This window comes from Bos taurus, chromosome 9, assembly GCF_002263795.3.
Source record: "Bos taurus isolate L1 Dominette 01449 registration number 42190680 breed Hereford chromosome 9, ARS-UCD2.0, whole genome shotgun sequence".
Classification (NCBI taxonomy): domain Eukaryota; kingdom Metazoa; phylum Chordata; class Mammalia; order Artiodactyla; family Bovidae; genus Bos; species Bos taurus.
This window is the reverse complement of record NC_037336.1, coordinates 47,886,456-47,912,505: the sequence shown is the minus strand read 5'-3', so window position 1 is coordinate 47,912,505 and position 26,050 is coordinate 47,886,456. Positions and strand designations below refer to the sequence as shown.

At 33.5% G+C, this 26,050-nt stretch overlaps 1 protein-coding gene across 7 annotated transcripts in view; it reads left to right on the top strand.

The window, feature by feature from the left end:
- The window catches only part of GRIK2 (glutamate ionotropic receptor kainate type subunit 2), a 731,033-nt gene extending 706,226 nt beyond the window's left edge, over positions 1-24,807 (top strand). For 2 of the 7 annotated variants that reach the window (XM_024996836.2, XM_059889840.1), the window contains 2 exons: positions 7,144-7,394; positions 23,097-24,807. In XM_024996836.2, the coding sequence (XP_024852604.1) occupies positions 7,144-7,394; positions 23,097-23,261 (416 nt within the window). In that variant the 3' untranslated portion in view covers positions 23,262-24,807. Of the gene's footprint in view, positions 1-7,143; positions 7,395-18,874; positions 18,962-20,535; positions 20,675-23,096 lie in introns of those variants that run through there. The other 5 variants (XM_024996832.2, XM_024996835.2, XM_024996833.2 and 2 more) reach the window with 5 other exon arrangements.
- Positions 24,808-26,050: the final 1,243 nt, after the last annotated feature.

Genomic DNA, 26,050 nt, shown 5'->3' with positions numbered 1-26,050 from the left:
AGAGACTTTTTTTAGAGGGAAAGAGTTATTTTTTTCCCCTGACCTTAGTAATCGATTAAAGCATGCAGAAGCCTAATTTGAAAGTAAAGACATTTTTGGCAGGATGGATGGGAGATTGCTGGTATATGGATATTGTGATTTTAAAATATTTCACTAAAGCATGATAGGTATTAGAAAATTTGCTGTGCAACCTTTAAAGAAAAGCTTTATATCCATTAATAAGCCTCTTCAAGAGTTAAAAGTAAAGCTAATTCCCTTTCTTTAATCTTTTCTATATTATATTTCCTGAATAAGATAAGGAAAATGTTTGGTACACACTTAAATTTGTATGTTTGTAAAGAGCATGAACAAAACAATCAAATGAGCAAATCGATAATTTATGTGTAGCAGATTTAAACTTTAGAACCAAGAATGTATAACTACATGTGTATTCTGTTCTATAAGAAACATCAAAGGATTGAAAGGAAGGGAAGGAGTGGGTGGAGGAGGGAGAGGAGGGAGAGAAAAGGAAAGAGAGTGGGAGGGGGAAGGAAGGAGAAGAAGGAAAGCAAAGCGACAATGTATGAAAAAAAGTGAAGGAAAGGTACAAGGGAGGTAGGGAGGAGGAAGGAGGGAAGAAAGTAAGAGAAGGGAGTCAACTCAATTCAGTAAACCCAGCAAGTTGGCTCAGAACTACTTGGTGAGATTTATATTGTTTATAACAAATCACAGTTTATTTTCCTAAGGAGCTTTTAGTCTATTTGTTAGGAGGAATGTTCATGAAATTATAATTTTATGTAAAGTCCTTTGATCAAAATTTAACCTTTGGGGACATTTGGAGAGTAATTTTTTTTTTAATTGATGAATTCTGAATAGGTGTGTTTGTAGGTTTTATTTATGCACACATACATATTGCTGCTGTTTGTCGCTCAAAAGTGCCTTTATGTCTTCTTGAGTGTTCTTTTGAGCCCCAGGGCTTATGGAGGGACTTCACTATGTAGTAATCACATGTCTTTTTTCCTTCCTTCCTTTCTTCCTCCTTCCCTTTCTTTCTCTCTCACTCTCCTTTTCTTTCATGTCAGCTAGAAACGGTTTTATCTGGTAAATGGGATCCTTCAGCAACTTGAAAAAAGACCATTTTTAAACATAATTGTTCCTTACTGTCAGAATGGAGCATATGTTTAAACAACCAAAGAAAGTCTCATTGTAAGCAGGAATACAAATGAAATAAAAAACAGAAATTGCATAGTGAAAATCAGAGAACTAAATTCAGCTTTAAGAGGTATTTGCCTTATCTCACATGGTGTTTTTTAAAAAGTAACTTATATGCCAAAATCTTAATGTAGAGAATTTTAGACAAAATATTTCCTGGGATATAATAAAGGTTTAAGTATCTGGGAACCCTGTGTTGAAATTCCCACAGATTTTTAAAAATAAAACTTGAACTGAAAATTATCTTTCCATACCTGATGTTACAATTTTTCAGATCTTTTTGTCAAACTTGTTTCTTCACAAGTTACCTGTTTCCCTCTTAAGCATTTGAGGACTGACTTTTAGATGCAAAAGCATATGTTATATTAGACATATTTACAATTTCCTCAGTAGTTTTCTAACCCAATTTAAGAGCCCTGTTGCAAAGGTACTCATCTTCCTTGAAGACAAGCTTATGGTACCTAACCCCAGCTTCTCACAGCTGCCACTCAATGGCCTCATAGTTCTTGTCTTGACAACCTATGGATTGAGGCTAGGTTCATACTTGAGCAAAACTTAGACTCTAACTAATGGCTGTTCACGTCATTAGAGCTAAGTGCATGGTTATTCATGTTGAAAGAAGATAAAATATACTTTTATTCATTGATCTCAATATCTCCTTGAAATTTTTCAACTAGATAAAGTTTCAAACCACTTTTGACTTTATTGGTATCTGCTAGAAATGCTTCCCAAGGAGCATCAAATGACACACCAAAGAAGTAATGTCATTATTGATAAATTATTAGTTTTTAAAATCAGTCAATAATAGAATGGCAAAGCATTGCAGTGATTTAGTGTCATTGATTATATTATCTGTATTATTTCACCCTATTAAAAAACTCAAACTGAGGTATATTAGTTTTTCAGCTTTTATTCGAACTGATTTCTATTTACATATTATGTTTACACTGGAAAACAAGTGTGGGGAGGTGTGCTAGCAACAGGACATTTTCATATTTACAATAAGTGCTGAGGATAAGTCCAACCAACAAGAAATCAAGATGTGTCCATCATTTGTTGAAAATTGGTTTACTTTTTTTTTAATCTGTACCTTATTTTGAGAATGTAATAGAGAATATGGTGTTTGAAAATATAGAATAAACATCATAATGCAATTTGGGAGTTTTGGTGAATTGGCAATAAAATAATACTCTTTCAATTTTGCTCAGGATGAAAAATGACCTGCCTCAAAATATTACTTAAATAGATCAAGAATTTTCCATATTTCAAAGTCTACATTTCATATCAGTATCCTCCAAACATTTGTTTATATTCAGGCTATATTTTTATATTAGCCACCTATGGTCATTTCTATAAGTACTAAAAGTACAAAATGTGTTTCAGATGCTATTTTTCCAATGGAAGGATAACCTAAAATGATTTTTTCTCAATCAATGTTTATGTTGCCCAGGACATACATGGTTAATCAGAATGGTAATTCAGAGTACACGTGACTTTAAAGCTGGTTCTAGACTAGATGTAATGAATTAATGAAAACTGGATAGCCAAACCAGATGGCCTTCATTTATATTTTTTAAATACATGCCAGAGAAGACTAAATACACCTCATTGTCACTCTTATAGTCTGTTAGAATTTATAATCTACTTAGGAAAATAGATCACATCTTAAAAGGTAAATAATAGTGATACTTAATGACCTAAGCTGAGTCTCCAGTAAATGATCAAGATAGAAAATAGTATGCACTAGGCTAATCCACTGAAATCTGAAGGGCTAAGGGGAAGAATTTAAACTGAGCATCTTCATCAGAGTAGTATTTGGAAGAGGACAGAGGAAGGAAACTAAGGAGAATAAATTTTCCTACCTACCATAATTAGATTTTGCATAGTTAAAAAAATAAATTAGTTCTAATTATAGGAATGGATAATGCACCTTTTAGGAAGATAGTGAAAAAGATATATAGAAGCCATGTACTTAAACATTTCTTCTACATAAATTGAGGATTACATTAAGGAAACAGCTTTCTACCTGGACTTGGTATATCTTCACTCCAACTTTTCAATTAGGTACTAACTTTTCATGATTTTCCTTGTATGGCTGCTTTTTAGCTTACCTGTTCTTGGTAAAAGAGCAGTGCTGAATTAGTCCTGTTATACTAATCAAGTAAAAAGAAGACATATAGTGCTGTTCCTTATGGGGCAAAATAGTTTCCAGATCAGGTTTTTAATTGCTCTTAGCAAAAATAATCTTTAGGTGTATATGCAGGAATATTTAAATCAAGACAAAAATCACAGACAACATGGAATGCAAGCTGAAATCAGTATGTTTCTACAAGCAGAAAAAAACACTTATGGATGAATTTGTGCAGAAAACTGTAATGTGCAGTGTTTAGGGAAAGATTAGAGTTTAGGAATGATTAAACACTAATAACAGACTATTTTCTGGAGGAGAGAAAGCAATAAGACTGATCCTTTGGGACAGATGTTGAAAGATGCATATAGTTCAGTATTATTGCATGCTTTGGGGCAACCAATTAGAAAAGTTATTACTTATCATATAACACTAATGCAGATGAACATCTACCCCCATTAGCATATATACTAAATTTCATTTATACTGTTGCTTACAATTAAAATATTTCTTTCCAAAGTGCAAAATGATAAACAAACAACCAAAAAAAATCTTACAACGCGTCACCATGATGATTTTTGAATGATCCAAGTCTGTACAAACCATTACTTCTGGTATTCATCTCAAATAACAAATATAAATCATTACTATCTGCAAAATGTTAACCACTCCTTCCAGCTGAGCTATTTCAAATTATAAAATATATTGCTGTAAAAGTGCTGCACTCAATATGTCAGGAAATTTGGACAACTCAGCAGTGGCCACAGGACTGGAAAAGGTCAGTTTACATTCCAATCCCAAAGAAAGGCAGTGCCAAAGAATGTTTAAACTACCACATAATTGTACTCATCTCACACACTAGCAAAGTAACACTCAAAATTCTCCAAATTAGGCTTCAACAGTACATGAACTGAGAAATTCCAGGTGTTCAAACTGGATTTAGAAAAGACAGAGGAACCAGAGATCAAGATGCCAACATGTGTTGGCAAAAACATTCCCCCCAAAATCTGCATCTCTTTCATTGACTACGCTAAAGCCATTGACTGTGTAGATCACAATAAACTGTGGGAAATACTTCAAGAGATGGGAATACTAGACCACCTTACATGCCTCCTGAGAAATCTGCATGCAGGTCAAGAAAAAACAGTTAGACTCGAACATGGAGCAATGGACAGGTTCCAAATTGGGAAAGGAGTACATCAAAGTTGTATATTGTCAACTTGCTTATTTAACTTATATTATATGCAGAGTATAACATGAAAAATGCCAGACTAGATGAGGCACAAGCTGGAAACAAGATTACAGGAAGAAATATCAATAACCCCATATATGCAGATTACACCACAATTATGGCAGAAAGCAAACAGGAACTGAGGAGCTTCTTGATGAACATGAAAAAGCTGGCCTAAAACTCAACATTCAAAAAATGAAGATCATGGCATCTGGTCCTAATAGTTCAGTTCAGTTCAGTTCAGTCGCTCAGTCGTGTCCGACTCTTTGCGACCCCATGGACTGCGGCACTCCACGCCTCCTTGTCCATCACCAACTCCCGGAGTTTACCCAAACTCGTGTCCATTGAATCAGTGATGCCATCCAACCATCTCATCCTCTGTCATCCACTTCTCCTCCTGCCTTCAATCTTTGCCAGCATCAGGGACTGCTCCAGTAACTCAATTCCTTGCATAAGGTGACCAAACTATTGGAACTTCATCTTCAGCATCAGTCCTTCCAATGAATATTTAGGACTTCCTTTAGGATTGACTGGTTTGATCTCCTTGCAGTCCAAGGGACTCTCAAGAGTCTTCTGCAGCACCACAGTTCAAAAGCATCAATTCTTTGGTGCTCACCTTTCTTTATAGTCCCACTATCACATCCTTACATGACTACTGGAAAAAAAAAAAAAAAAACATAGCTTTGGAACTTCATGGTTCACGTATAGCTGAAGCGTGGCTTGGAGAATTTTGAGCATTACTTTACTAGCGTGTGAGATGAGTACAGTTGTGCAGGAGTTTGAGCATTCTTTGGCATTGCCTTTCTTTGGGTTTGGAAGGAAAACTGACCTTTTCCAGTCCTGTGGCCACTGCTGAGTTTTCCAAATTTGTTGGCATATTGAGTGCAGCACTTTCACAGCATCACCTTTTAGGATTTGATAGCTCAGCTGGAATTCCATGACCTCCATTAGCTTTGTTCATAGTGATGCTTCTTAAGGCCCGCTTGACTTTGCATTCCAGGATGTCTGGCTCTAGGTGAGTGATCACACCTCCTTAATTATCTGGGTCGTGAAGATCTTTTTTGTACAGTTATTCTTTGTATTCTTGCCATCTCTTCTTAATATCTTCTGCTTCTGTTAGGTCCATACCATTTCTGTCCTTTATTGTGCCCATCTTTGCATAAAATGTTTCCTTCGTATCTCTACTTTTCCTGAAGAGATCGCTATTCTTTCCCATTATATTGTTTTCCTCTATTTCTTTGCACTGATCACTGAGGAAGGCTTTCTTATCTCTCCTTGATATTCTTTGGTACTCTGCATTCAGATGCTTATATCTTTCCTTTTCTCCTTTGCTTTTCACTTCTCTTCTTTTCACAGCAATTTTTAAGGCCTCCCCAGACAGCCATTTTGCTTTTTTGCATTTCTTTTTCTTGGGAATGGTCTTGATCCTTGTCTCCTGTACAATGTCACGAACCTCCATCCATAGTTCATCCAGTCCCATCACTTCATGGAAATAGATAGGGAAACAAATGGAAACAGTGAGAGACTTTATTTTCTTGGGCTCCAAAATCACTGCAGATTGTGACTGCAGCCTTGAAATTAAAAGATGCTTGCTTCTTGGAAGAAAAGCTATGACCAACCTAGACAGAATATTAAAAAGCAGGGACATTACTTTACCAACAAAGGTAGGTCCATATTGTCAAAGCTATGGTTTTTCAGTAGTCTTGTGTGGATGTGAGAGCTGGACTATAAAGAAAGATGAGCATCAAAGAATTGATGCTTTTGAGAAGACTCTTGAGAGTCCCTTGGACAGGCAGGAGATCAAACCAGTCAGTCCTAAAGGAAATCAACCCTGAATATTCACTGGAAGGACTGGTGCTGAAGCAGAAGCTTCAGTACTTTGGCCATCTTATGTGAAGAACTGACTCATTGGAAAAGACCCTTATGCTGGGAAAGATTGAAGGCAGGAGGAGAAGGGGATGACAGAGGATGAGGTGGTTGACCGATGACAGACAGACTTGATGGGCATGAGTTTGAGCAAGCTCCAGGAGTTGGTGATGGACAGGGAAGCCTGGAGTGCTGCAGTCCGTGCGGTTGCAAAGAATCGGACATGACTGAGCGACTAAACCGAACTGAACAGAACTTGTTAATCATGACTGCTTCAAATTGTTGCAACTTAATCATGGGAAACACCATTTTTTGCACAACTTTCCTAAAAACCAAGGTTACCATTTGATCAAAGCCCTGTTTTCAGTGTTGAACGATTCCTAGCCATTAACTAAATATCCTTGCCCTCTCTGCATTTCTTTTTTGTAGATTTCTACTTACCATTTATTATTTTCCCAATTCTCTGAGTTGAGCCTGCATTTAGCAAGAGATATTTTCCTCTTTCAAAATAAAATGTATTTTAACCTTCAAAATCAGAAAGGCCACCACCTCTATTTATTTTGTTAAGCTTGTATTTTATACCATTTCCAGTTGATTTTTCCTGCTGAAAATAAATAGTGGCATATTTCACAGTATTTGGAAAGAGCTCTGTTCTTTCATCATGTTAACCTTTAATTATGAAATTCTGGTTTCCTGGAAAGCATTAACAAACTCTCTCTTTTCTTAGGTTCTCCATATAGAGACAAAATCACCATAGCAATTCTTCAGCTGCAAGAGGAAGGCAAGCTGCACATGATGAAGGAGAAATGGTGGAGGGGCAATGGGTGTCCAGAGGAGGAGAGCAAGGAGGCCAGTGCCCTGGGGGTTCAAAATATTGGTGGCATCTTCATTGTTCTGGCAGCCGGCTTGGTGCTCTCTGTTTTTGTGGCAGTGGGAGAGTTTTTATACAAATCCAAAAAAAACGCTCAGTTGGAAAAGGTAAATGTCACTTTTTTGCAACTTAAAACAATTGTTGTTATAATAAAGCCAACTATTTTTTATCTTGCCAACCAAGGGTAATACTTAGAACTGTGACTGTTAACGATCTTCTGTCACTCGTTATATACAAAGGTTCATAGAACTCAGGATTAACTTTGTGCTTTTAATTTAAAGGTAATATTTTTAATTGAACTGTTTCAGAACCAGCAACTATTTTCCCTCTTATTAAAGTCTGAAATTGGAAAAACTTTTGCTGTTTGAAGTTCACTGAGATTAGTTTACTGGACGAATATAATTAATGAAGTAAAACTCAGAAACTGTTATATGAAGAAATAAATTTTCTCTGCAGTAAAGTGCTTTAAGATACGATACTCATTAATAGTTTCAAGTTAGAAAGTAAATATAATTTTTATTTGAAGATTTTTGCTGCCAATACATTTCTATTTGAACAATCTCAAAGCACATTGTGGAAATTTTAATGGATATTCTACATTAATGAATATGTGAGAATATTGTGAGTTTCTTCTTTGCCACTTAATATTATTCTTAGTGCATCTTTTATTGTTTTGCACTTGAGTCTTCAGAAGAATATATATAAACCTCAAAATATTGAGATTATTGCAATTTTCCTTAGGATTTTAATATATTTAATCTTTGAACAAATATCTTTACATTCTATTCTTTAAAAAAATTTTGAACCTAGTTCATATTATACATTTCTAGTGCTATAATTCCATTAGTTCTATAAATATAAGAACGGATATTTATAGAGAAATCTTTCTGATATTATGTGCTACTTTTAATATAAATGTATGACTCGGAACATAAAATTTGGCTTTAAAATTTTTAAGCCTTTTGGAACTTAGTCTTTTAGCATATAAACATCTCTTCTGTTTATAACTGAAAAGCAGTTTTTTAGATCTTAATTTTTAGATGCTGCATCAGGTGAGATTATATTGCTTTAAATATTTAATGGTTTATAAACATTTATTGGTAAATATAAAAGTAGAAATATGATATTTCCTTCATATTTAATAATTTATGATACAGTTATCTTTTCTGAAATCAAAATTCCGGGTACAGCATCCTTACATTTTACTTCACTTAATAACTAAATTCAATTTACTTCACTTAATTTAATTAAGAAAGGTAATTAATTCCTTGAAATAGTGTTAAATGACTATTCTGATAGTACCATTCTATGAGTAAAATAACCAATTAAAAAGTTTGAGAAATTTGGACAAGTATATGATTTATTTAATGGCTGTATCTGCCGATCTGACTAAATCAAATATCTTTTGCCACAGGTGTGACTGAAAATTAGGTCTAAGTACACTTTTTATATTATGATTTTATTACGATGTCAAAATGAGTTTGGGGCTCAAATCCTAAGAACTAATCAAAGATGAAAGTGATTAAGTCTTCAATTTTCATATTTACTATAAGTTATCAACAAATGTGATATTTGGTTAGTTAATGCTTAAAATGAGTCCCAAAGTAGTATAAGGACCTTAGGTTGTCTAGTTAGAACTTCACATCATCCATATGCAGTAGTTTTCTTTCACTTATAGCTCTGGTTTAAAATAAAACTTATTTAAAATATGATAGTCTACTGCCCTTTTCTCTTTGTATCCTGTTTGTATGATTTCCCTGGGCCTTGTCTCTATGTACAATTATTTGATAGCTTTAAGGTGTTTTTAAAGGACATGGGGATTTACTTTTTGTATACTCACCTTTATTGTTCTTATAAATAACTAGTTTAGTTGAATTTTTCACATATCAACCAGTTCTCAATTTCTGTGGATTTCTATGACCTTCTTAAACATTAGAAAGTTGGAATCAATTGACCTATTTGGGCTGAAGCAGATAAAATATTATATTGGAAAAAAAGAGCTGTTTTGATAGGACATGAGCATATGAATCACATCCTCTGATGTCAACGTCTCCACAAAGCTTCCGTAATGAAGTTCAAATTCTCTAGCTTCTCAGAGGAGACATTTTAGGATCTCTCTCTGTTCATCTTTGTAGTTTCATATTTTGCTTCTCCCCAATTTGTGCTTGTACTGTAACCACACTAAATTGCTTTCTATTTTCCAAGGCCAGCCAGCTTTTTAAAATACTCTTACCATTTGACCTGAGCAACCTTTGTCCATTTTTCTACCTGGCAAATTCCTACTAGTCATTTTAGATTAGGGATTCAGGACTAGGCATCAACTTGCCAAGAAAGGTTTTCCTAATCAACAGGTATAATGAATCTTGTACAGTTCAGTTCAGTTCAGTCGCTCAGTCTTGTCCGACTTTTTGCGACCCCATGAATCACAGCATGCCAGGCCTCTCTGTCCATCACCAACTCCTGGAGTTCACCCAGACTCACGTCCATCAAGTCAGTGATGCCATCCAGTCATCTCATCCTCTGTCATCCCCTTCTCCTCCTGCCCCCAATCCCTCCCAGCATCAGAGTCTTTTCCAATGAGTCAACTCTTCGCATGAGGTGGCCAAAGTACTGGAGTTTCAGCTTTAGCATCATTCCTTCCAAAGAAATCCCAGGACTGATCTCCTTCAGAATGGACTGGTTGGATCTCCTTGCAGTCCAAGGGACTCTCAAGAGTCTTCTCCAACACCACAGTTCAAAAGCATCAATTCTTCGGCACTCAGCCTTCTTCACAGTCCAACTCTCACATCCATACATGACCACAGGAAAAACCATAGCCTTGACTAGATGAACCTTTGTTGGCAAAGTGATGTCTCTGCTTTTGAATATGCTATCTAGGTTGGTCATAACTTTCCTTCCAAGGAGTAAGTGTCTTTTAATTTCATGGCTGCAGTCACCATCTGCAGTGATTTTGGAGCCCAGAAAAATAACATCTGACACTGTTTCCACTGTTTCCTCATCTATTTCCCATGAAGTGATGGGACCGGATGCCATGATCTTTGTTTTCTGAATGTTGAGCTTTAAGCCAACTTTTTCACTCTCCTCTTTCGCTTTCATCAAGAGGCTTTTGAGTTCCTCTTCACTTTCTGCCATAAGGGTGGTGTCATCTGCATATCTGAGGTTATTGATATTTCTCCCAGCAATCTTGATTCCAGCTTGTGCTTCTTCCAGCCCAGCGTTTCTCATGATGTACTCTGCATATAAGTTAAATAAGTAGGGTGACAATACACAGCCTTGACGTACTCCTTTTCCTATTTGGAACCAGTCTGTTGTTCCATGTCCAGTTCTAACTATTGCTTCCTGACCTGCATACAAGGCACAACTATTTCCACAAGGTGGTGTTAGATTTTTATTTTCTATTACAATGAAATGGCCAACATCCGCTGGATCACCAAAAAAGAAAGAGAGTTCCAGAAAAACATCAGCTTTATTGACTGTGCCAAAGCCTTTGATTATGTGGATCACAGCAAACTGTGGAAAATTCTTAAAGACATGGGAATACCAGTCCACCTAACCTGCCTCCTGAGAAATGTGTATACAGGTCAAGAAACAACAGTTATCAGAGTACATCATGTGAAATGCCAGGGTGGATGAAGCACAATCTGGAATCAATTGCCGGGAGAAATATCAATAACCTTAGATATGCAGATTACACCACCCTTATGGCAGAGAGCAAAGAAGAGCTAAAGAGCCTCTTGATGAAAGTGAAAGAGGAGAGTGAAAAAGTTGTCTTAAAACTCAGCATTCAAAAAACTAAGATTATGGCATCCAGTACAATCACTTCATGCTAAATAGATGGGAAAATAGTGGAAACAGTGAGAGACTTTATTTTTTGGGGGGCTCCAAAATCACTGCTGATGGTGACTGCAGCCATGAAATTAAAAGATGCTTGTTCCTTGGAAGAAAAGCTATGATCAACCTAGACAGCATATTAAAAGGAAGAGATATTACTTTGTCAACAAAGGTCCATCTCCAAAAGTTATGGTTTTTCCAGTAGTCATGTATGGATGTGAGGGTTGGACTATAAAGAAAGCTGAGCACTGAAGAATTAATGCTTTTAAACTGTGTTGTTGGAGAAGACTCTTGAGAGTCTCTTGGACTGCAAAGAGATCAAACCATTAGTCCATCCTAAAGGAAATCAGTCCTGAATATTCATTGGAAGGACTGGTTGTGAAGCTGAAGCTTCAATACTTTGGCCACCTGATGAGAAGAACTGACTCATTGGAAAAGACCCTGATGCTGGGAAAGATTGAAGGTGGGAGGACAAGGGGGTAACAGAGGATGCGATGGTTGGAAGTCATCACCAATTAGATGGACATGAGTTTGAGCAAACTCCAGGAGTTGGTGATGGACAGGTAAGCCTGGCATGATGCAGTCCATGGAGTCACAAAGAGTTGGACACAACTGAGTGACTGAACTGAACTGATTTAAAAGAAAACCATATCACTTTATCTGTACATCTCATTTTTTAAAAAAAGCTTCAGTTCAGTTCAGTTCAGTCCAGTCACTCAGTCGTGTCCGACTCTTTGCGACTCCATGAATCACAGTACTCCAGGCCTCCCTGTCCATCACCATCTCCCAGAGTTCACTCAAACTCACGTCCATCAAGTCGGTGATGCCATCCAGCCATCTCATCCTCTGTCGTCCCCTTTTCCTCCTGCCCCCAATCCCTCCCAGCATCTGGGCCCATCACTTCATGGGAAATAGATGGGGAAACAGTGGAAACAGTGTCAGACTTTATTTTTGGGGGCTCCAAAATCACTGCAGATGGTGACTGCAGCCATGAAATTAAAAGACGTTTACTCCTTGGAAGAAAAGTTATGACCAACCTAGATAGCATATTCAAAAGCAGAGACATTACTTTGCCAACAAAGGTCCGTCTAGTCAAGGCTATGGTTTTGCCTGTGGTCATGTATGGATGTGAGAGTTGGATTGTGAAGAAAGCTGAGTGCTGAAGAATTGATGCTTTTGAACTGTGGTGTTGGAGAAGACTCTTGAGAGTCCCTTGGACTGCAAGGAGATCCAACCAGTCCATTCTAAAGGAGATCAGCCCTGTGTGTTCTTTGGAAGGAATGATGCTAAAAAAGCTTAGCTAACTTCAGAAACTATCCTCATTCCAAGAATATTTGCTAAAACAAACAAACAAAAAAGAATATTTGCTGCCCCTTGAGAAAGTTGGGAATGAGTTTTATCCATTTCAAACAAGGTCCATTCTTTCCTTTGTGAAGCCTCTGATGAGAGTTCTCCCTTGAAAGTGAAAGTGAAAGTGTAGTCGCTCAGTCCTGTGCAGCTCTTTATGACCCCATGGACTGTAGCCTGCCAGGCTCCTCTGTCCATGGAATTCTCTAGGCAAGAATACTGGAGTGGGTTGTCTTTTCCTTCTCCAAGGGATTTTCCTCACCCAGGGATCAAAGCTTGGTCTTCCTCTTGGCAGGCAGATTCTTTACCATCTGAGCCATAAGGGAAACTTTGCTCACTATTTTATTCATATTTGCTGATTTCTGTGGGGGGTAGGGGGAGGAATCTCTCTTTCCGTATTAGATTCTTACCTCTTAATTCCTTTAGGAAAAAGGACTAGTGAGTTTGATGTATCTCCATATCTCAGACAGTTCCTGTTGGCATAAGACTCTTCCTTTTTATATTTCTCTCTGTTTTTCTACTCCCTTCCTTTTTTCTTTCTTTACCTGTTAAATAATGAAACTGACTCCAGAAACTTAGGAAAGTTGATCATAAACAATTAAAAAAACTATGTTTTCACATAATTCAAAAGAACTATGTTTATAAAGTAAATAAATAATAGGTTTATTAGATGTTATATATTGTGTTTATTGTGATAAATTATGTTGTTGAGCTCCATTCCTCTTCATTTTTCCTGAGAAAAATATTTTACTTTGTTGGGCAATATGGTTTAACACCTTAGTTAATTTATTAAAATTAGCTGTGAAATAGTCCTAGATTTTATTGTAAAATATGCATGTGAGTATACAGAAATTTATTTTATTTGCACTTAGGATTTGTGTCTTTAATTGAGATTTTTGGATTTTAAAACCAAAGTAAATATTTTTAAAATTATTCATTTAGTCAATAATTATTTATTGAGAACCAAGTGTGCAACGAATTTTATTTGCACTTTGGAAGTACGCAAGTATATATTATTAATAATTCCAGCTCCCATATACTTTATCTCTTACCTCTTTTTCTTTTTCCATTGTATTTCTTCTTTCTTTAATTCATAATATTCTAGTATTTTTAAAAAGAACAAATGAAAATTTCTATCTTTATCTAAATAAGCTGGTGGATATGATATACATGCAATCTAGTTGCAAATGAAGTTTATTTATAAAGTTTATGGATAATTAATATATTACCTTTCAAGTCTTATCTCTAATAATGATAATAAATTAGTGATTATTATTAAAGGTGAAAATAATATGTCTTTTATAGTATATATTTTGTAAGATATTAAAGGATCACACTTTATAGTCTTAATGACTATAATGTTTTTATATTTCTGAACTATTTTAGAATTAAGTGTACTATAAGAATGTTATTTTTAAATGAGGGCAGGTTAAACTAAAAAGAGAATATAATGCTGAAATATGTAGACCTTATAAAAATATAAAAATTATAAGTTGCATTCCTTTCCAATAACCACAAGATGGTGTATTATAATTTTTAAAATACTTAGTGGTTTTAATTTTGATGCAAATATTAATGCCTGAAGGACATATTGCTTTTCACATTTATTCAAACTTGTAAACTAAATAGTTGTTTTTCTTTTTTTGATGGTTTTCACCATATAACCTGGCCATTATGAAAGTTACTTAAAATGTTTTTCCATTTTAAACATGTTTGAAAAACAACTAATCAACATGTGCATTTTATAATTTTCTTTTCGCCTTATATTTTCCTTGCTTTTAAAAACATTAGTACTTGAGGTTCATTCAGTAAGCAATTCAAAAAATTGTTGCATATCTTAGGCAATTATCAATGCATTTCAGATAACATAGATTTGTTTGAAATAGTCTGTGTTTACCTTTAAATCTTACTTATAACTGAAAAAACTTGCTTAATATGTATAATTTTAATTTCTCTGGTAATATATTTTTATGATAATACATTGATTTTTGTAAGTATGAGTTATAAGTTGCTGTAAGAATTTTTATAATACTATTTTATGATCATTATTGTTTATTAATTTATGTTGGAATTATTAATCATTTCTTAAATTTTTGAATATTTTCACTTTTAAAAGCTATATATAATTCTGCCTTCTTTTGATTTCCAATAAGAATGGTAATATAACTTACATAGTTGCACCTTTTGTTTCTGTGTGATACATCTATAAATAGATTTATTTCCATATAACTGAAATAGATTTGCCTGTACAAACTGTTCCTTATTGAACATCAGGTTGAATATGAATCTTTGCATTTCTTGATATGAAAATATAATAAAATATTCCCTTTCTATTATTTAAGCATAAAGAAAATACAGTAAATATATCTTAGAAATAAAAATATATAAATTATTGCTGGATATTGAATTTCTAAGCTACATTCCGTGTCTTGGATACATGTTATGTGCTTTCCTGCAAGGTGATTAAAGTACATTTTAAGAGCTATTTTGTACAGTTGTTTTTCAGGACATAGTACATTTTAGTGTACATAGTTGTTTGTATTATAGAACACCGGTTAATCTTATCAACAATAATCTTTATATAATGTGGTGATTTTCAGTCATTGAAAATTCAAAAAAAGTGTTGTGGGTACATAGAATGTTCTTCAGTGTATAGTTGAATAGGAAATGTAGAAGGCAGTTGTAACTCATAGAAGGACAAATGAATGAAACAAGGCAATATGAGGAATAAGAAGAAAATCGTAGTGGTTTAATTTAAACTTGCAAGACTAGAGATTCTGTATGAAAGATTATTCAGAGGAAAAATACTTTTCAAAGCTGGCTGAATCTGTATTTCATGGAATCAGGAGAATTAAAACAAGTTGTTCATAAATCCTTATGCACAAATTGCTTCCAGAATGCTGAAGAATTAGTTCTAACAGAAGTAATGCTTCATAAAAGAATACATTTATTGGAGAAGATATATGAAAGCAAACATTGTCCTAAATTATCAGTAAAAATTTTATTACAATATTTACATTTTTCCAAATAATACTTACTTACAAACCATGGAATATTTGTACTTTTCATATAGGGAGTTTGTATTTAATATATGGAGTTTTAACTGTTAACTTTCTAAGTACATTTTTAATTTAAAATCTAGCTATAAAGCATGTTGCTACTCAAAAGTTAAAAGTGGCAAATAAACTTTGGACAAAACTGTATTTTGTCTTGTTTTTATATTACTGCCTTTCTCTGAAAGCAGAGCATCTCTCAATTTCCACTAATAACCTCTATAGGGACTAACTGGATGGCTCAAAAAAAAACACTTTTTATAAATAAATATAAAATAACACTTCAATTGCCAATCTTCCTTTTGCTCACTAAGTAGTTACAAATCAGCAAAAGGAGTTTTAAGTCATTTGTTTATGATAACTCATACTCTTTTAATGCCCATAATGTTTTAAAACAAGATTATAGCTGGTTTTCATAAATGACTTTAGAATTTTTAAAGTGGTACAAAGTTACTCTGAGAGCTATGCAAAGATTATTATCCATATTGAGCAGAAGAGGATAAGTATATCAAGGGTCAAGTATGTTTCTCAAGTTGAAATATGCCTATTCTGTTTACACCACAGAACACTACAGGACATGGAAGGAGAACATTTAGCTATTTTTCTTGGCAGGTTTTATCCCTGATGTTGTATTGACAAAATGTATGGAGTGGGAGTTTGAGTTAGATAAACAGACTGGGCTTTGATCGTGAGCCCTGTATAGTTATTTCACTTTCCTGGACATTAAGCATGAGTTTTGAAATTTAAAAAAAAAGAAAAGACTTGGAATCATTCTTCAAGTGTGTTCAACTCTGTGTTATATTAATCTTTCTATACATCTTTTAAATAAATGAATGGGTTACAAATACACCATAAATTAAAATGCTTTAGAAGTTAATATAGTTAACATATATAGAGCTTTTTGCATGTCTGGCATATACTAAGAAGCTTTCATTATAATTATTATTTTTATTTATAAAACTGATACATTTTAACTGCTGTACTTTAAAGGAAAGAGAGCTTTCCTGGAATTAAACATTAGTTATTTGGATGTTACATACTTTGTTGAAAAATTGTTATTATTATGACTACTGGCAAGAATATGATTAACATTGCTTTTTCTTAAAATTCGTTTCACAGCTGTGTTGACTAAAATGGTGTTGAAGCTTGTCAGACCTAATTTATTGATTTTTCTAACTTAAGTAAGGGAAGTGTAAAAATGTATAATGATGCCCCATTTTTCTCTGTCTCATTTATTTGCAAAATGCAATATAAAGTTATTCAGTAAGAGTCAAGGTTTCTGAGAGTATTTTAATCTTTGGTTTTGTTTATCATTGTAAAATAATCCAGGCTAAAACATAGGAAGCTTTGTCATTTTATTTATTAAGAAAAAATAATTTAGTGCCATAATTTTTCTGTCTGATTTATTATTTAGTATTCAAAAATTACCATTTGTTAAGAATAGAGTCCAGGTAAAAGAACTTAGCTGAAATTCAAATCACTGTTAGTGAGGCAGGCTAATATAATAACACACAGAATGGAAGTCAAGAGAACAGTATTGCTTTTTCAGTTAGAATATCAATGTGTACATACCTCTCTGACTAGTGCACAGCATATTTAAATTATATATATATATATATATATATATATATGTATATATGGACTTTTTAAAAAGAGTACTGCTCTAAGACTAAGCATCAAGATCAAAGTTTATATATATATATATTATATATATATATTATATATATATATTTGGACATGAGTACCTTAGCTAGTCATTTTTCATCTCTCATTGCTTCACTGTTACATTCATACAGCTTTAGGTAAATCTATACTTCTGATAGATAGCACTAGCTATTTGATATTTTTAAAAGACTGCTAATTAAAGAGTAAAATCAAAAGAAATGGGCCTTGTTAAATGACATTTATCTTCATTATTTAGAACACCAACATTTATATAAAATGTTGCATATTGCATCCAATATACTTTTTATTTCCCTTGAGTTATTATTTAGTTAATTTAAGTATTACCTAAAGTGGAGCAATTTTCCACAGGGATTAATTACAGTGACTGGATTTGTCTCTACTACATGTGATCTGGAATTCTTGGTCAAATGGCCTACAGCATCCGAAATTAATTAGAAAATGTCTAAGAATGAATGAGGTATCCATAATCAGTGAACAAATAATTTAAATGAAAAAACAAAACATTTTCGTTGAGAGATGCTAGTATATATTAGGACATTGCACTACAAAGTCTCTTATAAACAGTTTAAAGATGTTTTGAGTGAATGAGTGAAGTCGCTCAGTTGTGTCCGACTCTTTACGACCCCGTGGACTATAGCCCACCAGGCTCCACCGTCCATGGGATTCTCCAGGCAGGAATACTGGAGTGGGTTGCCATTTCCTTCTCCAGGGGATCTTCCCGACCCAGGGATCGAACCCAGGTCTCTCGCATTGCAGGCAGACTCTTTAACCTCTGAGCCACCAGGGAAGTCAAAGATGTTTTAATAGGCTTCAAATAGAAACTGTACACAAAAATGGTTGGAAATTGTTCTGAATATTGGAATATCATTTAGTTAATTTCAACCCACTCCAGTGTTCTTGCCTAGAGAATCCCAGGGATGGTGGAGCCTGGTGGGCTGCCGTCTATGGGGTCGCACAGAGTCGGACAGGACTGAAGCAACTTAGCAGCAGCATACCCTTAAAAAATCAGACAGTAAGATATATAGCATAGTTTCCTCCTTACATATTATGTAAGCATATAATATAATATGCATATAATATAATAAAATAATAGCATATAATATTTATGATTATTTCTCCAATTGGTATATTATTATATATTCAACATGAAAGTGATGAGTTTCAAAGTTTAAAAAATTAAACTTATTTTTCATCAGTTGCTATTTTTTTAAAGACATTGCTAAACATAAAGGATTTAACTAAAAAATGAAGTTTAAATATATCACTGTTTAATGTGGAGCATGTTTGCAACTAGATTTCTAATACTAAAAAAATTTATGTGCTTCTCAAAGTGCTGTCACATCATGTATCATATAAACATATTTATAAATTAGAAAGTCAAGCTATTAAGATTAAATTATTCTATAACACCACGAATGATATTCTTGAGAACATTTATCTGTGGACTATTTATGTGTTGTCTTATACATAAAAAAATAGCTTGTTTAAAAGGCAATGTACATTTAGACAAATTCATTATTTTTAAGGTTTCCAAACCTTCATTGTTTCAAGAATTAGAGATGTGTAATACAGGTTGCCTCATTAAATATAGTGAATTTTATAATGAGTTTAACTAATTTAAATGCAATTATACATGCTAACAGCTCAAAGATTTAAATTTTCATTTTCAGGAATCTTCTATTTGGTTAGTGCCACCCTACAATCCAGACACTGTTTAGTAAACTTTTGAAACTTACTAAAAGAGGTTTTTAATAATGGTTAGTATCCTTGCACCTTTTTTTCTTTTTGTAGTCTGTCATATTGTGCAGAAACATTTTTGTTGTTGTTTTCACCCTAAGGAACTTTCTTTGACACAATTTGTGTGTTTCTGTCCCTAAGAAGTGATTCGAAAAGCATGGTAGTTTTCTTTCTCTTTCTTCCTCCCTCAATCTTTCTCTCACTTCCTCTCTCCCTTATTTTCTTCCCTCTTTCCTTCGCTGTTTCTTTCCTTAAGTCCCCCACCCCCTTTTCCTCTCTTCCTCTCTCTTTTATTCTTTCTTTTCCTCCTCGCTCCTCCTCAGTTTCCTTCTTCTTCATTATAACTCTGAAAATTCCTGTCAAGTGCATTTAGGTTTTTCAAAATCTTATTCCATAGTTCAATAAAAGGACATGTGAAAAATTCTGATCATGATATGAATTAGGAAACACTATTTGTCTCTATCAAATGACAAGTTAGAAGTTTAAAAATCAGACATAGTAATTTTTTGGCGACGTACAACACAGAGAAACAGCTGTATTTCACAATCGTCTGTACAGTTTCAACTTCAGGTCTTACAGAGATCAAGATACAGAATTTACATTTTAAAGCTTTAAAAAATTTTTAAAAACTGTGTTTTCTTTAGTGATACAAATGAACCATACTTTATGGTATCATTAAATTTTTTAAATTTGTCAATATTGTCTCCAAATTTTTGCTCAAATCTAAAGATTTTCATAGTTTTGTGAAGGATTGGAAATATTATAAGTAAGAAAAGAACCTACAGTTTCATGGTGACTGTATTAGAACCTAAGATAATACTATTTTTTTAGGTAAAACATATTGATAAATAAAAAAGAACTGTCAAAGTCAACTTATTTAGAGAAAAAAGTTAACAAAAGTGGTAACATGATATTATAACCAAAACTACTGATTGACTGCTTAAAGCTTGCTTGATTAAATTTTTTACTTTCTAATGGCTTAAGAAAATAGAGATAGCCTAAAATGATAATGGTGGGAATACATGTTTACAATTTTCAGAGTTTATAAATTTGTAAATATCATTTACTTGAGATAATTTTAAATTATTTATGCTTGATTGGGGCAGGATATATGCTTATAATTTATATTAATCAGTATTACAAGTGTTATATTACATAAAATTGCTTTAAAAGAGTTTAAATGCATTTATAGTCTGAAGTTAAGTATAGGCTATTAATACAATTTGTCAATATTGTCTCCAAATTTTTGCCCTAACTAACTAGAAATAAAACTGAATCAGTTCATGGTTGAATAGTTATGTACATTTGTGAGATTTTTTTCCTGAGAAAATCAGTTGTTTAGACCACTCTATTACTATGGATAAAACAATATCTCTATTTTATCACTTGTGAAATCAATATAATCATGATATCTAAAAACTGAGTTTGCCAAAGAGAATGTTATAAATTTGGGAAATTTAGTTATTTTAAATGAAGGCTTATTTCAAACAATTCAACATTATTCACATCCTATAACATTTTTAAAGTGTCGATGGCATCAAGCTCTGACATTGTTATATTATCTAATCAATTCTTCTGTTAAATGTTTCAACAGAGAACCAAGACTAAGTTACCTCAAGACTATGTATTCCTCCCTCTTTTGGAGTCAGATTTTTCCATTTCTACAGTGTTGTCATCATCACCATCTTCATCATCATTTTCATCATGTTCTTAATAAGTACATCTAATAGTAGGTATTAAGCAACAAGAAACACTGTGTCCATATACTGGCTATCAGGTGTCATATAGATCTTTTAACAGAAATAGAATCTGTGAATTTCAAAACCGTATAATTTAGCACATAATAAATAATACATAGAGATAACTTGCAGTTAGTTTGGAATTCATGTGTAGCATTTAATCATCTCCCATGACAAACACTAATAAATTAATATTTTTATGAATTTAATGTTATTAAACAAATAACAAAGTTTTATCTGATTAATTAGCTCACTTGTACACAATGTATTTTACTAAGATTCTGAAAAAAAATTTTAAGCAATTGAATTACAAACATTATTAAAAAAGAATTAAAATGTTAAGGTCATGTATGGCTATTGTTAATTCAGTCAACATGCGTACAACAGTGTTGTGAGCACTTGATCTCTATTCTTTACAATTCAATGAGAGGGAAACATGGAAGCCCTGGAGGTCAGACAGAGAAACATGATAGTGAGGGGAAAGTAGTAAACTGAGTAGAAATAATAAGCCTGGTCAACTGGAAACTAGTTCCTGAATAAGTTAAAATTTGAGTCATGTCTGGAGGTAAGGGATAAAGCTGGACTGATGTGAAAGATGAAAGAACTCTGCTAAGTACCAGAGCAAAAAGAAACAAAGGAGAAAAACTTTGGCGGTCCAAAGAGAAGCATGTGTGTAAAGAGAAAAAAAAAAGAAGAGGAAGAGGAATAGGTTGGGGGAGAGATAAGGTAAAATTAACTCAGAGAGGTCATGATGAAAAAAAGAGATTTGATTTCACCTGTTTATTGGACAAGAAAATACTATTAATAACTGATGTTTAAAACAATAGATTATTGCTGATAATTGTGAGAATTTCAGCAATAGCCAAGGCATAGATTTGGGATGATCACTAAGGAAACTCTTCAGCAACCTAAAGAAGAAAAATGAGAATATAGCCAGGAATGGACAAGAAGCTACCAGTGCAGGATCAAAATACATAAAATTGGGTATCAGAATATCTTGCTGGAGGTGCAGTTGTGAGCTGCAGAAAGTGAGTTATCCTCTGTCATATAGATGCCCAACTTAATTCAGTGTTAGTTTGTGTCACAAAAAGTGATATATGAAAAGTATTTTAAAAAGTATAAGGCATGTATATGGTATTAACCATTTTTATCCTACATTATTTTGGAATTTAGTTCAGTTCAGTTCAGTCGCTCAGTTGTGTCCGACTCTTTGCAACCCATGGACTGCAGCACAACAGGCTTCCCTGAACATCACCAACTCCCGAAGCTTCCTTTTGGATTTTGGAATTAGCCTAAGATGATAAACAACAAAGAAGCATCATAAAATGCAAAACAAAAAAGACTTCTCATGCATATTTGATTAGGTTTATTTCATTATGTTTTCATATCACTTTTTGGAATTGTGTAAATTTTTCATTCTTGTCCACATTTTTAGTTGTTGTCCACATTTTTAGTCCTTGCAAAAAAAATAGCCTAAGTCTTAGACCATCTGAATGTTAACAACAATATGCAACTAGCTCATGAATCTGATTTATATGTAACTAACACATGTATCTCAATTAGATGGAAAGGGAGACTAACAAGTTTCTGTCTTATGTTTTCACTCTGTAATAGGAATTTGAGGAGTGTGTCATAAGTTCCAGATATATAGAATTTCTGGCAAATCTATTGCCAATGAAATCGGAATTAAAAAATATATATAGGGTCATTTTTTCTTCATGAAATAAATTATTTATCAGTCTCAGTTACCAAGTTGATGATACCAAAAGTGTAGTTAATATTTGTGCATGGATTTTTAAATGTGATACAATGTCATTTCATGATTAGGTCATATGTGTTTGTAATCTTCACCAATAGTTTTATAGGCATGATCACAAAAAAGATATAATGAATACCAAAAATAATTTTCCATATTTTATGTCTAAATGTGTGAGTGCTATTTTTGTTCTGTTTTGAAAGACAAAATGAAGAATCCATGTTTAAAGAAAATTTTCATATCTTACATTATGATCTAAAAGCCAGTATATTTTGTCTAATTTTTTTTAATAGCATGGATGGATTTCTGGTAACTGATTTATTTGTGCTTGTATTTAAATTTAAGGTAGATTATATCTTATCATGTTAATCAATTATATATCTTAAAACCTCATTCAAATTATGTGTAATGTATGCATTCCTAGCTGGCAGTTCACTATCAGGTGGAGATTTTCTTTAAACTTGCCCACTTTGATAAAATATTTTAATTATCATGTTTTGAGTATTAAAAGTGGAATAATTTGATATAACCATTATAATGGAATTTTTCAAAACTTCAAGGCTGCTATGTTGACAAGTCTGTTGAAACTGAATTTAATATTTTTCAGGACCATTGCACTTGATGTGTTTGTAATATTTCCTTTTCTGTGTTATTCTGTAGAGGTCCTTCTGTAGCGCCATGGTAGAGGAACTGAGGATGTCCCTGAAGTGCCAGCGTCGGTTAAAACACAAGCCACAGGCCCCAGTTATTGTGAAAACAGAAGAAGTTATCAACATGCACACATTTAACGACAGACGGTTGCCAGGTAAAGAAACCATGGCATAAAGCTGGGAGGCCAAACACCCAAGCACAAACTGTCGTCTTTTTTTCCAAACAATTTAGCGAGAATGTTTCCTGTGGAAATATGCAACCTGTGCAAAATAAAATGAGTTACCTCATGCCGCTGTGTCTATGAACTAGAGACTCTGTGATCTAAGCAGTTACAACGATCAGACTTGATTTATAAACATCATGGATCAACCAAGTTACACGGGGTTACACTGTTTATCATGGGTTCCTCCCTTCTTCTGAGTGAATGTTACATAACCATTTTGTGGCTGGTTTCAAATGCAGTCCAGGAAGAAATTACAGGTTCCTTTTGAGGTTCAACTGTTGCCAGGAGATGGAATATCAATGCCCCAAGGGTAACCAGAGGAAAAAAATCATTAAGAATAAAAATACTTGGAATCAGCAAAAACTGTAGTGTTACAAGACACAGTTAAGTCTTCTGAACACCCAGATAAGAGGGTGATGATGTCACTAGCCCCCAGCTACTCAGTATAATGGTCATCTGAATAGACAATATGTGCTTATAGGATGTGAAGAAATGTAAAGCAAAACAAATCTGAATTTCATGGCAAGTGGAATATAAAGCAGATCTTCATCAGTGTCTTTCTTTCTTTTCTTTTTGTTTTTTTTTTGACAGTCTGTGTCACTGATTGAAATAGAAGTGTCAAATTACCAAGGCAATAATGTTTTTTCTTATATTCACTGTGGCAGGAGATTTAACATGTATCTCTACCAAATCCCTACCTATTCCAGCCACCCTTTCCCCAACCTCACACCAAGAATAAAAAAGCAACAGTTGGTTCAGAGATTCTGAATTAAAATGGATGATGTTTTGCAATCTTTTTCTTAAGCTGTAAAAGAGGGCTGAGTATTGATAGTTCTGTGGAAGACTGCAACTTTCATTCTAACATTCAGACATGTTAATCCAAAACCTCCTTCCTGCTATAAATGAACTTGATGGAGCCTGGGCAGATCTCAGTGAAAGGAGAAAGGGGACTGGTCATCTAAAGAGAAGTATGTGTGGTGAACTCTGACGTGGACTGCATTTATCAATACAGTCACAATGTTAAATGAACAAAATTCTTGAGCAGTTTTTTTCAAAAAATGTTCAGGTTTATTTGTGGAAATGCAAGATTTCTATGAAAATAGTTTTTGTATGGAAATTTTTGTAATACTTTTTATCAACAAAATAAGAACATGCGTTCCTGTCAGGGGTGTGATGTCGAGCATGAATGGTAGTGCGTGTGCACCACCAACGTTTGGTGAAAACTATTTTTATCAAGAAAAAAAGGAGTCATAGAAGAGAAATATTTTCAAGTTAGATAATATAAAAGCTAGGTGCACTACCACCTCTGCTTACCATGCCACACCCCTGGTTTCCACGAGGCTGATAACATACTGTAATGAACAATTGTGTGTAAAATGGTAAAAGACACAGACCTCTTGACAACATTGTGATAACAGTTGAGTGCACACAGTTTGCTGTTTGAATCCAATGCACAAAATTTAAAAAATCATTAAAATTATGTCCATTTTACTTTCAGCTTTGACTTTCATTTTTCTCTAGTATGGGTAAATGAGCGCACTATTTGTTGTTTGCATGAAGGGAAGTTCACTTCCTGAAACCTTCCAGGTCATCAAGGATGACCACTTCAAAACTGCCTGGACAAAAGAAGAAGAAAGATCAGGCTAAAAGCTGGACCAGAATATAAAATGTAATCTTCAGGCTTAGGACAGTTCAAACGTGAAAAAGAACAGCTTTAGAGGATACAATCATGATCTTAGCTCTTGTGAGTGGACATTGATTATGTCCATAGTGTTGTTTAAGACAGTATAGTGATTATGATATTATATGTGAAGTTCAACTCATGTCCAATTTACGAATTCATTGCACATTGATGATTTAATTCAGCAAAGGGAGAGGAAGAGATAGGCTCAATATCAACAATAAATTAAAAACAAAACAAAACACCTCATTTTAACTAGAACTCTTATCCAAAAAAAAAAAACCAAAAAACAAAAAAACAAACAACATAAATTTCTAATAGCCATTACTTAAAAATTCAATTTCTAAGTGTTTTCAAAATTTCTAGTGTCAGGGTTAAGTTAAATTTTATATTTCAAGGACAATTATGTCCCAAAATTTAATTTTAGGAAGTTGCACAAGTTGCTGTTACAAATCTCAACATTTTTTTTGTATTGGTAAATAACCTCAAATAACATAGCTCATAAAATATTCAGATTTTGGTCTGAATATTAAGCTTTTACTCAATTAGGTTCTAATAAGATTTTAAAGCACTTTTAAATTTCAATTCTTCATTATATTACAAACTTAATAGGCAGAAAATGATGACTATTTTTTAAATAGTCTGGAATAATTATTTATATCTTTGGTATGATCTGATAATTTAAGAATTAACTTAAAAAATTCAAAAAGTATAAAAGATTCTGCTGTATTTTAACTCCAAAGTTTATTTAGAATATAAAAATGATGTATGATATTCAACTTGTATCCATTTTCTGAAAGGTTTCTACATTACTGCCAAAATAGATATTGCTCTATTCATTGTGTACTTAAACATATATGGAGTACTATTCTTAATTTTATTAAAATTTGGTTACTTTCAAAATAATTTAAACCTGTGAAAGAACATCTCTTCTCTGTGGAAAAGCAGTGTATTGGCATAAGATTATTTTCCAGTGTCTACCACTCAAATTGTAAGAAAAAGAAGAAATGCCTGTTCTAGTTGACAACATAACCTGATGACTCCAGATAATCAGTGGAG